The sequence below is a fragment of the Bos indicus genome, chromosome 28 (assembly GCF_029378745.1).
Source record: "Bos indicus isolate NIAB-ARS_2022 breed Sahiwal x Tharparkar chromosome 28, NIAB-ARS_B.indTharparkar_mat_pri_1.0, whole genome shotgun sequence".
Taxonomy (NCBI): domain Eukaryota; kingdom Metazoa; phylum Chordata; class Mammalia; order Artiodactyla; family Bovidae; genus Bos; species Bos indicus.
In genome coordinates, this window is record NC_091787.1 from 4,106,559 (window position 1) to 4,119,909 (window position 13,351).

The 13,351-nt window shown below is 54.6% G+C and overlaps 1 protein-coding gene across 1 annotated transcript in view; it reads left to right on the forward strand.

The window, feature by feature from the left end:
- The window catches only part of TRIM67 (tripartite motif containing 67), a 63,698-nt gene extending 51,993 nt beyond the window's left edge, over positions 1 to 11,705 (forward strand). The window contains exons 7-10 of the mRNA XM_070781975.1: positions 1,343 to 1,481; positions 2,824 to 3,127; positions 4,920 to 5,082; positions 6,670 to 11,705. Of these exons, the coding sequence (XP_070638076.1) occupies positions 1,343 to 1,481; positions 2,824 to 3,127; positions 4,920 to 5,082; positions 6,670 to 6,735 (672 nt within the window). The 3' untranslated portion in view covers positions 6,736 to 11,705. The remainder of the gene's footprint in view (positions 1 to 1,342; positions 1,482 to 2,823; positions 3,128 to 4,919; positions 5,083 to 6,669) is intronic.
- Positions 11,706 to 13,351: the final 1,646 nt, after the last annotated feature.

A 13,351-nucleotide genomic window follows, 5' to 3' on the forward strand; every position in this document is an offset into this window, starting at 1 on the left:
GAAGGTCTTGTAGGTCTTCAAAGAACTGTTCAGCTCCAGCTTCTTCAACATTACTGGTCGGTGCTTATTATATAGTATGAAATGAGTTAGAAAGAGAATACCATACACCCTTATGGCAGAAAGTGAAGAACTAAAGAGCCTCTTGATCAAAGTGAGAGAGGAGAGTGAAAAAGTTGGCTTAAAATTCAATATTCAGAAAACTAAGATCATGGCATCTGGTCCCATCACTTCACAGCAAATAGATGAGGAAAAAGTGGAAACAGTGACAGACTTTATTTTGGGGGGCTCCAAAATCAATGTAGATGGTGACTGCAGCCATGAAATTAAAAGACGCTTACTCCTTGGAAGAAAAGTTATGACCAACCTAGACAGCTTATTAAAAAACAGAAGCATTACTTTGCCAACAAAGGTCCATCTAGTCAAGGCTATGGTTTTTCTAGTAGTCATGTGTGGATGTGAGAATTGGACTATAAAGAAAGCTGAGTGCTGAAGAATTGATGGTTTTGAACTGTGGTGTTGGAGAAGACTCTTGAGAGTCCCTTGGACTGCAAGGAGATCCAACCAGTCCATCCTAAAGAAGATCACTCCTGAATATTCATTGGAAGGACTGATGCTGCCGCTGAAACTCCAATACTTTGGCCACCTGATTGGAAGAGCTGACTCATTTGGAAAGATCCTGATGCTGGGAAAGATTGAAGGTGGGAAGAGAAGGGGACGACAGAGGATGAGATGGCTGGATGGCATCAGCGACTTAATGGACATGAGTTTGAGTAAACTCTGGAAGTTGGTGATGGACAGGGAGGCCTGGCGTGCCGCAGTTAATGGGGTTTCAAAGAGTCAGACATGAATGAGTGACTGAACTGAACTGAGTGCATATATATAGGGTTTAGAAAGATAGTAATGATAATCCTGTATGCAAGACAGCAAAAGAGAAATAGATATAAAGAACAGACTTTTGCAATCTGTGGAAGACAGGGTGGGATGATTTGAGAGAAGAGCATTGAAGCATGCATATTACCACATGTGAAATAGATGTCCAGTCCAAGTTTGATGCATGAAACCAGACACTCAGTGCTGGTGCACTGGGACACCCCAGAAGGATGGGATGGGGAGGGAGGCGGAAGTGGGGTTCAGGACGGGGAGACACATGTATACCCGTGGCTGATTCATGTCAGTGTATGGCAAAAACCACCACAATAGTGTAAAGTAATTATCTCCAATTAAAATTAATTAATTTTAAAAATAGCACTCTTGGGATGATAGCACTTTCGATGCAACATGTGGCTAAGCGAAATTTTCTGCATAACAGGGGCACCTGATGAGTGGTCTGTGTCTCTTCCAGGAGGTGTATGTTGGCAAGGAGACCCTGTGCACCATCGACGGCCTTCACTTCAACAGCACATACAACGCCAGGGTTAAGGCTTTCAACTCCTCCGGCGTTGGGCCCTACAGTAAGACTGTGGTCCTGCAGACATCCGACGGTGAGTACTGGGTGTCTCAGGGGAAACAGATTCAGGCCCAGCCCACGTGACAGATGGGCAGGGAATATCTGAGTTGCTGGTGAGGGAGGCATCAGGGGTAAAGGAAAGAGGTGGCAGCTGGGTGAGTCCATCTCCTCCAGCCCTGCCCCTGATCTGCTCACCTTGCTCCCCGCCCGCCCATCACAAAGGAAGGAGACATTCCTTCACCCCACTTGCTGGATCTGGAAAGTGAGACTGGAGGCTGAGAGGCACAGGGAGATTACACTCCCTGTGTAGTCTCACTTCCAAGGGGCCAAGAGTGGGTGGGATGTCCCAGAGAAAAGAAGGCAGGAGGCTGCCAGGAGGAACTTGCCCCTCGAGCACCCCGTACCAGAGCTCAGATCTGAGTGCTGCAGACCTCGCTGTGTCCTTTCAGGATGCAGGCAATCAGAGCACATCCACACTCTGCTGGATTTTGATCATGTGAATCCTAAGCGTCGAGGGGTGATGTAGGGTCTGATCTGCTACATCGAACACGTACCTATCAGGCCTCAGGGGTCCCTGGAGGGTACCAGCCCTGTGTTACTGTCAACGTTTGTCCCAGGGCTTCCCTGATGGCTCAGCAGTTAAAGAATCCACCTGCAATGCAAGAGACACAAGAGATGCAGTTTCGATCCCTGGGTCAGGAAGATTGCCTGGAGGGAGGGCATGCCCACTGCAGTAGTCTTGCCTGGAGAAGCCCATGGACAGAGGAGGCTGGTGGGCTACAGTCCATACTGTCACGAAGAATTGGATGTGACTGAGCAACTAGCACTTTCACTTATCCCAGCCCATCCTCTGGCTGCCCTGAGGAACACAGGACAGCCTGAACCGCCCCCAGGGATGAGCAGATGGTGCTGTCCCAGGAGTGGGCTCCCCAGCTGTGTGCCCCTAGAAGCCCTCACCTGCCAGCAGGCTGTAGGTGGATGACAGAGCGCGGGAGCTTTGGTGACCCCACTTCACCTCTCTGCCTCTCGAGTCTCTCTTCCATGACATGGGGCTGGATGCATATCCTCACTCCTATTAGTGCCCAAAATGTGCGTGAGTGCTGTAGAAACCAAGATTCCATGAGAGCATGTAGGTGGGGGCCTGGGTGTCTGTGTACTTGGCCCAGCTGGGGTCATGGGATTGGGCACTTGGATGAGAGGAGAGAGCATGAATGTGTATGTGCATGCGTGCGTGTGTGACTTGAGCAGGGAAGAACACTCAACGCCGTGTGCCCGCTTCCTGAGAGATGTCAGTGAGTCCGTCTGCGAGCCCAGGTCAGAGGCTGCTGGCAAGCTCACCCCAACCCTGACCCTCTCGCCCGCCCCTTCCTTTCCAGTGGCCTGGTTCACATTTGACCCCAACTCTGGGCACCGGGACATCATTTTGTCCAACGACAATCAGACGGCCACCTGCAGCAGCTACGACGACCGGGTGGTGCTGGGCACGGCGGCCTTCTCCAAGGGCGCGCACTACTGGGAGCTGCACGTGGACCGGTATGACAACCACCCGGACCCCGCCTTTGGGGTGGCCAGGGCCAGCGTGGTCAAGGACATGATGCTGGGCAAGGATGACAAGGCCTGGGCCATGTACGTGGACAACAACCGCAGCTGGTTCATGCACTGCAACTCTCACACCAACAGGTGCGTGCCCCCTGCTCTCCCCCAACATGAGGCTTGGGGTCCGGGTCCTCCTGCCCTTTCCAAATTCATCAGGACGTGGTGGGGGGCAGTGTCCTTGACCACTTTGGTGTCCAGTTCCCAAGGAGACGTGACCGCTGGCCTGCAGACCAAATGGGAGCATATGATGGAGTGTGGAGCTGGTGGGTGTGCAGGCCGCTCAGCGAGCCCCAAGGCCAGGCTCACCAGCCCTGGGCTCCAGTTCTCCTCCAGGCTCTGCTCCACTCTCCTCCACACCCCTCAGCCCAGCCTGAGTCACCACGGAGCTCCCCACACACAACCGCAGGGGCTTGAAACAGGCAGGGAGGGGGTGCAGCGCCCCCGGGGCATTCACTGTGGCCGGCTCTGACCCGGGCAGCCCCAGCACTGCCTTGCCCTGAGGCTGGCCTGGGAGAGTGGGGTCACCAAGCCAGACACGGGAAACTCGAATCCCGGGGGAGAACCTGGCCCCAGTACCGGAGGGTTGTGGCCCTCCTAGCCACCTCCTCACTGTGGGGTCTCTTTCCCAGTCTGCTGAGGGCCGTCACCCCTGCTGGGAGAGGCGAGAGGCGCCGAGGAACCAACTCCCCTGGACTGCAGCACTGGGCTGGGTCAACTCCAGGGGCTCTCAGAGCTCCCGGCCCACCTCAGTGCTCCTGCAGATGGCCCCAGGTGTCCTGGCCTGGGACAGGGACTTTCCGGAGGGTCCCCGGGGGCTGAAGGCAGATGGGACTCCTACTGTCAGCCTTTTCGGCAGCTGTGACCCCCTCTCCACAGGCCTGGGGTGACAGCAGGCAGCTCCTCCCCGGGGGCTGGGCGGCCTGGCCCTGTGCCTGCCCGGCGGTCTACTCCCATGCCACCTGGGGACTGGGTCCAGGCCCAGCAGCGCCCTCTCTGCTTGCTCAGGCCAAGCGGGGGCCTAGATACCCTGGGGTGAGACTGACAAGGAGCATCTATCAACAGCCTACTTTGTGCTGTGGGAAGCACCTGGCTCATGGGATTTCGTTTGGGCCTCAGGAAAGTTTGATTGTTATCACCATTTGGCAGATATGAGATCAGGGCTCAAGGTTAATGTCCAAGTCTTGGGGCTAATTAGGCATGGTGTCAGGGTTTAACTCAGGACCCAGGCTCCAGTTCTAGGGGAAGGGTGGAGAGGGGGCTGGGCTGGGCCAGGAGACCCGGGGGAGGCGCTGGGTGGGCCTCCTTCCTGTGCCTCAGGCAGGTCCTTACCGCCACCTGTTGGTCAGTGTCTGAACAGCACCACAGGCCCACTCGCAAGTCCCACTCCCACCAGCAGTGTCCGGCCCCGGGTCCTGCTCTGCCCTCTGACGACACCCACACAGCACTCCTCGCCGTTTCCCGTGCTCTCAGCCCACCATCCGCTGATCAGCTCTCCAGCTGACCAGCTCGTTCCCCATCAGGAAAGGACAATAGCGGTTTTCTGATCAGAGCAGAGCCGCCTGTGTCAAGGCGGACCTCCACGTCAGCTAAGGGAGGAGAGAGTCTAACGGACTCGGCCCGCCCACCCCCGGGAAGGAGACAGGTGAGGGTGACGCCCACCCAGAGACTCGCCCCACCCAGTGGATGCGAATCCAAACCACCATGAGATGCAGTGTCACAACATTCACCACGAGGGTCCCGATTGTAGTCCTTTGCTCTACGGCGGGTTCTGGGGGATGACCGGCTCCCTGCTCCACTGTGTTTCCAGGCGAGGGGGTCCCCAGCAGCCTTCAGCTGATCCTCCTGTCCTCACCTCCACCCCGGCTTCTCTCCCCAGGACGGAAGGCGGCGTGTGCAAGGGGGCCACCGTGGGCGTGCTGCTGGACCTGAATAAGCACACTCTGACCTTCTTCATCAACGGGCAGCAGCAGGGCCCCACGGCCTTCAGCCACGTGGACGGGGTCTTCATGCCAGCCCTCAGCCTCAACCGGAACGTTCAGGTACCGCACACCTTTCGGGCCAGGGCCCCTTGCTGGCCCCAATCCCCACTGCCCGCGGGCCTCCACAGTGTGCTGGACAAAGAGGGCTCTAAAGAAGCTGATGGCTGCCCAGCCAGGAGCTTACCTACTGCCCACCTGGGCCTCGCCTGGAGACAGTCTCCTCCGGCGTGATGAATCCTTACTTGGCCCCTTGAAAGCAGCAGAGGCTCTAACGTGGCTGTTTGTGCACAAGCAGGGGAACGGAGGGGCAGCGAGGGTGCAGGAGGTGGGCAAGTCCTGACAACATGTTCTGGGAAAGCTGCCAGACCGGAAAGTTGGTGCCTCCTGTCCTGCAGGGCCCTGGTGCCCAGGTGTGTGCTGGGCCTCATGTGGCTTTCCTCCAAGAGGAGGGATAGTTGGGGAGAGACCACGCCTAAGGATTTACCCCCATCCCATCCCTGCCCCTCTCGTTCCCTCAGAAAGCCAGCATCCTCCCAGGGCCGAGTCCAGTCCTGGGGGGACACCTGCTCAGGAGCCCCATGAGGGTGTGAAGGACAGAGAGGAGCGTGGAAAGCATGGGTAGTGTGCCAGCCTTTGTTTCCCACACACGGCTCCTCCCCTGGGAAGTATGGGGTTTGGGGCAAAGCTCTGTTTCAAGGTGTCCACTGACTCTGAGTATTATCCTTTATTGATTGATTTGTGGGGTGGCGCAGTGGTAAAGAATCCACCTGCCAATGCAGGAGATGTAGGTTCAATCCCTGGGTCAGGAAGATCCCCTGGAGAAGAAGTGAGCAGCCCGCTCCAGTATTCTTGCCTGGAGAATCCCCATGGTCAGAGGAGGAGCCTGGCTGGCTATAGTCCATGGCGTTGCAAGGAGTTAGACACGACAGAAGGAACTTAGCATCCACTCACGCACAAATCAATCAGTGCATGTGTGTGCTCAGTCTCTGAGCTGTCTGACTCTTTGAGACTCTATGGGATATAGTCTGCCAGGCTCCTCTGTCCATGGGGATTCTCCAGGCAAGAATAGTGGAGTGGCTTACCATGCCCTTCTCCAGGGGATCTTCCCAATCCAGGGATCAAACCCACATCTCTTCTGTCTCCTGCATTGGCAGATGGGTTCTTTACCACTAGTGCCACCTGGGAAGCTCTTGATTGATTTGTACCTCCATTCATTTGCAAAAGAGCTCTGAGGCAACCTAAAGTATGAGCTGTTCTTACACAGGGTTAAGAAAATAAATGTAGGAAAGGAAAGACGGCCATGGAAAGAAATCAGAAACAAATATAAATCCTGAGCCAAATTCGTCCTGCAACAAAGAACCTCAGGCTTGCCGAGGCTCGAGGCTCATGGAGGCTAGAGCAGCATAGGAACCAGGCAGTACGCGGTTCTCACTGTGAGGAAAGAGCTGTGAAGAGCTCCTCGGAGCAAGCTCCTGGGCCTGATGGTAGTGATGCCAAGCATGATAAATAGCAGATTCCACAACACAGAGAAGCCAGGCCGCTGCCCGTGGGGATCCTGGAGCAGAGGGCAGGGCACAGCTGCTGAGCTGTGTGCGTTGAGGGCTCGCGGGGCCGCTCTGCCCCTGATCACCACATCTTCTTTTCCAGGTCACTCTGCACACGGGACTGGAAGTGCCAACGAACCTGGGGCGGCCAAAGCTGTCAGGCAACTAGCCTGCCAGGTCCCGCTCTGCGTGGCCGTCCCTCACTGCACTCACATAACCCCTGAGGGAGCACAGCCACATCCCGGGTGCAACCCAGCAGCCGCTGAGCATCTTAGAGACCCGCTTTCTTTGAGGGACGGAGAATGTCTGCAGGCCATGCTCACTGAGGCCACAGAGGGTGGTGAACATGGGTGCTTCCTGTCATTCCACCGGGCCTTACAGACACGAAGAAGGACATTTGTCAAGACAGCGAGGAAGTATTTGGGGTTTCGTTTGGTTTCCTGCCTTCTGTTTTCAATGCTTGTCTTTTGCAGGGGGCAGGGAGGCGGGCAAGGGGAGAGCAGACCCTGTGACGAGCATTCTGAGAGCAGGAGTCGGGGGACACTCGGGAATCCTGTATCCTTGGTGTCAAGTCTTTGCTGGACGCACCACTTCAGAGAACAAAGGGTGCTGGCTCCCATCTCTGCCAGGAAGTGTCATCCTTCAGGTTTTCAGTTCTGGCATATTCAGTGTGTTACGCCACTTGCAGACGAAGCCAGGATGCACAGAGAGGGACGTTAATTATTCATCTTGCTCTTTGCCGCTCCCATTGAACTGTTGAGAACTTTTTCAAACAGTTTCCTTAGGTCCTTCATTAATCAACCAGTCTCTCTCCCCTCCCCACCCCCTCACACACACGTGCGCATACACACACCAGTCTCCTAAAATTCATTCACTCGGTTCTTAAACACAAAACCCTGGAATCTGAATCACTGTGTGCCGAGTCTCCACCTGGTGATGGCTTTTTTCGGGAGATGGCTCCCCGAGAAGTTAGCTGCAAACCCGAGTTACTCTTCTGAGCTGCGAGGCTCTCAGATTCCTGAGACGTGAGGCCCTGGGGAAGCCTCTTATACTCAGTCCACCATCACTTGAGACCATCCACGGCCACCATGACAGCATCATGATAACAAGGAGTGGCCCGATGGCAGGGGAGGCTGTGCCCTGGGGCGGGCAGGACTCTGCAGAAGGCAGGAAACAGTGGACGCTGCCGTGTTCCTGGCCTTCACCATTCCTCGGTGTGAGGGCTCCACGTGGCTGCCGTGGGCTCCGGGATGAGCCCGCCCCTCCCTGCTGGGAACGCTAACCTTCTCCCTGCAGTCCACCTCTCGAAAAGAGCCTGCTCCGGGGTCTGAACCCAGCTGTGCCCCTCTGCTCTCCTCCCCGTCTCTTCTTCCTTGTTGCCTGCCACCTCCCTGTCCAACTGGTAGTAAGCCTTTCTCTCTCCTTTTTAAAAGAATATATTTTATCAAGCATTATTTTTGAGGTCGAGGAGTAACTTGTCTATTTGCTGGCTTGGATTTTTATAAAACTTAGCCCGTAAACCGGCACTGACTGTGTTTACTTGGTCCTACCTGCTCGTTTAGACGCTGCACTTGCTTTCGGAGTCAGCCCAGCCAGCGCTGTGCAGATCCTACTAGCCTCTATTCAGCAGATGCGACAATCCTACCTCAAGCCCCTGCTCCCAGACGAAGACTGCCGGCCCAACTGTGCCCACCAAGGTGGCCAGGGAGACTGGCCGCCCACGTCTGCAGGAGTCTTCTGGTGCTGTCTAAGCCCCTGCTGCCCAGGTCCCGGCAGCCACCCACTCAGTCGAGGTCCAGCCTCCTCCTTCCATCCAGCAGGTGGTTCCCAGCACACACGGAGGTGCCCCGCACCCCGCAAAGCTCCAGCCAGAGCCCAGCAAGCGACGCGCACGGCATCCGCATCCTCACAGCTGCCTGTCTCTTCTCCGCCCCCAGCATCCTTTCATCTCACTCCGGGGCCACGGCTCTGGGGGACTCCGCGTGGAGGGTGGGTAAAGTTCTTGAAGACTGGAGGCCCCAGAGGAGCCCCTGCCTTCCCGGGGCAGGAAGCCGAGGCCAGCAGGTCCAGAGGCATCGGCACTGGGAATATCTTTGGGGAAAGACAAGCCCAGTGAGCTGGGAGCGAGGTGTGGCTGGAAGGCAGCCACAGACGGCCCGGCAGAAGTGGCTTCTTTCAGTGGAGTCTGGGTGAGAGGCTGGGAGCTCCCAGGATCATCGAAGCTGGGTGACCCTGCAACCCAGGCTCTGCGTCTTCGGGGAGGAGCTCCTTGGGATCAGCCTGCACTTGGTGGCACCCTTGGGAGAGCAGTATCTGAGTCAGAGGGAGATGGGCAAGGGAGGAGGAAGGCCTCCTGAGGAATAACATGACTTCCTTCCCACCAGCAGCAGCAGCGGTCCCAAGGCCCTGTGAGTGCAGGAGCAGGCGAGCACCTGCCTTTCCCGGCTCCTCCGGGGCCAGAAGCAATACAGCTGAAACCGAGCACTGCTCAGGTGGTCCGACAGCCACTCTCCTGTCCTCAGCACAAAACAACTTCTAGGAGCAAGAATGGACCACAGGGACAAGGCAGGTCCACGTGTTCTTGAGGGACCAACAGAATGAAGGAGGGACTCAACAACAACTCATGGTTCGTGTTATGCTCTCAAGAAGCCTGGGGTTCAGAGCCACTGCAGGGGTTCTCATCTGCCATCGGATTCCCTTTCCTTTACAACGTGGTGTCATCTCTGTACATAAGGTGGTATCAAGAGGATGCTTTGGTTGAAGGATAACTTGGTGTTTGTCTATTGAGCAGTTTCAGTGAGAAAGGAATTCAAACTAATTTAAGATGTCAAGTTCCATTTCATTGTAAATAATGCCCCAGCCACGTAGATCTGCAGTTTGTTCTTTGCTAGTGAGCAGGTTTGGTCAAAGAGTATGCCTTTCCTTTTAGAATTAATCTCCTTAAAAATTATCCAATAGCATCTCACTGAGTAGCACCCAAGCTCCTAATTCAAAGCAAGGTAAGACATCACACACAGCCGCTTTTCCTGCTCTGTCCTATTTGGGAAAATAACGATCCCACCTGCCGCACAGAGTAACCAACCTGAAACCCATCAAACTGTACATAGTCCAGGATGAGTCTTCAGCACTATACGTACTCTGTCGTTTCGACAGTGCCCTCAGGCGCCCCATGGCCCCCTGCCCCTCTGGTACCCCTGCCCTCTGCCTACCAGAGCATTCTCAGGAAGGGACCAGGATGCAGGAGCCATGTGTACTTCTTCCAGGGATATTTGCATCCAAGCCTCAGTTGAAAGGCTTGGTCCCCTGAGAAGGCGCATTTCAGAACAGGTGAGTAGGTTGCTTATAGATGAAGCTGCTGCCGGCTGTGAGGTATCGTATCCACATACAATCCCCAAAGCACTCAGCACGTCAACACTGAAAAACTATTGCAAGGCTGTGGGTGATGCCAGGAGTTCTCAGTCTCAGCACTCTTGACATTTGGCACAGCGGGGGCCTGTCCTATGCATCATAGGCTGTTTAGAAGCATCCTTGACCTCCCCTCAGTAGATGCCAGTAGTGCCCCAAATTAGCTGTGACACCTACAAGTGTCTACAGGACTTCCCTGGTGGTCCAGTGGTTAAGAATTCACCTGCCAATGCAGGGGACACGGGTTCAATCCCTGGTCTGGGAAGATCCCACATGCCGCAGGGCAACTAAGCCCAAGAAGCCTACACACCCTAGAACCCATGCTCTGCAACAAGAGAAGCCAGTGTAGTGAGAAGCCTGCGCCCCACAGCTAGAGAGCAGCCCCCACTCGCTACAACCAGAGAAAGTTTGCACACAGCAACAAAGACCCAGTGCAGCCAAAAATACATAATAAAATATATTTTTAAAAAACAACTAATTAAAAAAAAAAAAAAGCTTTAAAAGGATCTACAGACGTTGCCAAGTATGCCCAGGGGACTCCCTGGCTGCGAACCACTGGGTTATGCTAGCAGTTGGTCATGGGTCGATACGCAGAGTGGTGTGTGGGGCGTCCACGCTGTGGTCCCCAGAAAGCCTGAACCACAAACCTATGGGCTTCATCCTAACACCCATGACCAGGCCTTCCCAAGTCTGCAGTGTCCTGCCAGAAAGGACAGGGCAGGAAAATGGGGGAGCCTCTCACCGAAGCCAGCCCGTCAGGTCTCACTTTGTATTCCTGAAGGGTCTCCAACCCACCACCATTCCCAGAAAGCCACACACTGCATCTGCGTTCTTCCTGGCCCACTTCTGACTAGAAGCTGCAGGAACGTCTTAGTAGGTGTGTGGCCTTCAACGGGTCAAAACGTCAAATCAGGCATCATCAGGAAGCTACTCAAGGCCTATGCAAATCCTGGAAACCACAGTGTTTCTTTCTCAAGCAAGCCAGGAGCTCCTGGCTATTCATCGGTCACATTCATTGATCCACGGCTTGAACTTTAAATGTACTATAAAACAGAGAAGAGTGGGTTTGGGGGAGACTGCCAGGCTCAGCCATCAGAAAGGCCTCTCTTTCAACCCAGTACGGGTGGGGCCAAACCGCTTCAGTCTCTCTGGGCCTCAGTCTCCCCACCTGCATGTGGGCGCGGTCACACTCACCTACCTCATCTGGTGTGTTGTGATGATCGTAGAGTAACGCTTCTTCAAGAACAAAGTGGAGACTTGCATCTACTGAGTCCAGGCCAACGGTTCACACTTGGAGGACAGAGCCTGCGCGGTGACTTTCCTGAGCCTCGTCTGACATGTCTTCCATCCAGGAGCACATGTTGATTACACAGCTGCCTGGCCAGGAGTGCGTAAAACCAGATTCACCTGAGCACGGAGGAGACAGGACAACTGCTCCTGTTCTCAGAACGGCCTGCTTTGATGGCACGGTGTAAAGCACTGCATCTGCCTGCAGAAGCTGCCTTGAAACATGGAAAGAGTGACCGCCTTCCTGCCTTTGCAGTTATCTTAGCTCTCTTTTAAGGGGACCTTCAGCTGACGATGTTTCTCTTGTTTTCAAAGATCTCCACAGAAGGAACGGCTTTGAAAACCAACATCTAAGCATGAGAAGGCATACAACCGAGCTACTATCTGGAAGGCAGTTTGGCCTAAAAGGTGGGGGGGGCCCGGTGTCCCCACGGGCTGGGACTCACCTGCACCATCTGTTGGGGGGGGTGGGGTTCATGGGTTTCTTGATGAATGATGTTGACTCGAGTCAGAGTAGCTGGGAGCTGAGACTGCAGCCAAGTTCTTAAGCCGGGAGGCATCGCTTTCTCTCAACGGGAGCGGAGGGCTGCCTGGCCCGGGTGCTGGGAGACCCAGGGAGCTCCTGGGCGCCACTCCCCAGACTAGGACTTCAGGAAGCCTCCAAGGAGAGAATCCAAGACAGGCTTCGGTTTTGGAAAAGTGACTGCTGGCAGTTGTGGACACAGGAGCGCAGTGGGTGTTTCCTGGGTGAGGCTGCAGCTGGGGAAGGGCCCTTCCAACTTCTCAGTGCTGACTGGACGTCCCAGGCCCCAGGGTTTTCTCAGCACCAAGAGGAAGTGCAGAGTGAGCAAAGCAGAAAACATTAAATGCATGATGTAGAATTGCTGCTTTCGCACTCAGCTGTTGTATTAAGCATGAGAGATGTGTGTTTAATGTTGGCAAAGGAACTTTCAAAGTAGCAAAAAGCTTTGTGTCCTTGTTTTAGCTGTCGATGACGGAAGCTCCATCTTCCTGTCTTTCTTTACCCTGCTTTCCCCCTCCCCCGCTCCTCCCCCACTGCGCCACTGTCTGTTGGGAGCTGCTGCCATAGGGTGGCAGCCCTTGGTCCCATTGGTGTTCGCATTCCACTGGAAACCCGGAGGAGGGAGGTGGGGGGACGGTATGCAACTTTTTTCTAATTTTTGTATTGGTATGCCAAGCGTTTGTATTTTTTGAATTGCAAACACTGTGCTTTCTGGTCTTCGGGGGTTGGTTGGACTTTGTGTATCGCCTTTTGGAAAACTTGAGTTTTACCACAACCTTAAGCAGATTTGAAATAAATTCTTTTGACACTGCCAACAGCTGAAAGACAAGGTCTGATCTGTGCTTACTGATCAGCAGCAAGGTCTGCCTCTCTTCAAAGTTGCCTAAGTGCCAGCTGGATGGGACAGAGGCTGCAGTGGGATGGGGTGGGGGCCTGGGGAGGCCCAAGGTCAATGTGCTCAGGAAATCATGAAGTAAATATGCTGTGTGCTAAGTCGCTTCAGCCGGGTCCGACCCTTTGTGACCCCATGGACTGTAGCCTGCCAGGGTCCTCTGTCCATGGGATTCTCCAGGCAAGAATACTAGAGTGGGTTGCCATGCCCTTCTCCAGGGGATCTTCCTGACCCAGGGAACGAACTCACTTTTGTCTCCTGCGTTGGCAGGTGGGTTCTTTACCACTAGCACCATATGACTCTCAATTATAAGGTACCATCTCAAACAGTTTATGAAACTCATTTTTGCAAGTAATTGGTAAGAGTTAACACATAGTTGAGATAAATTCATGAATGAAAAGTGGATCATGGGCTGCAAGTGGAAGCTAACTAAGATTTGGGGAAAATGTCCTAATTGACCTGGGAGGATGAAGGAGACTGACCAGCCCCTTCACCCACAGACTGAGCCTGGTGTCTGACTGAAAACTGTCTTTTCTCAAATTGTGCTTCCCAAGAACAGCTGTCTCCCATGCCCCCACAGCTGGCGACCTGGTCTCAGCCTTCTGTCACCTGCCGGACCACCGAGTGGTTTAGCCAGGTTTCAGGGCCAGTTGCGGACTCTGAGAGCAGAGGGCAGGA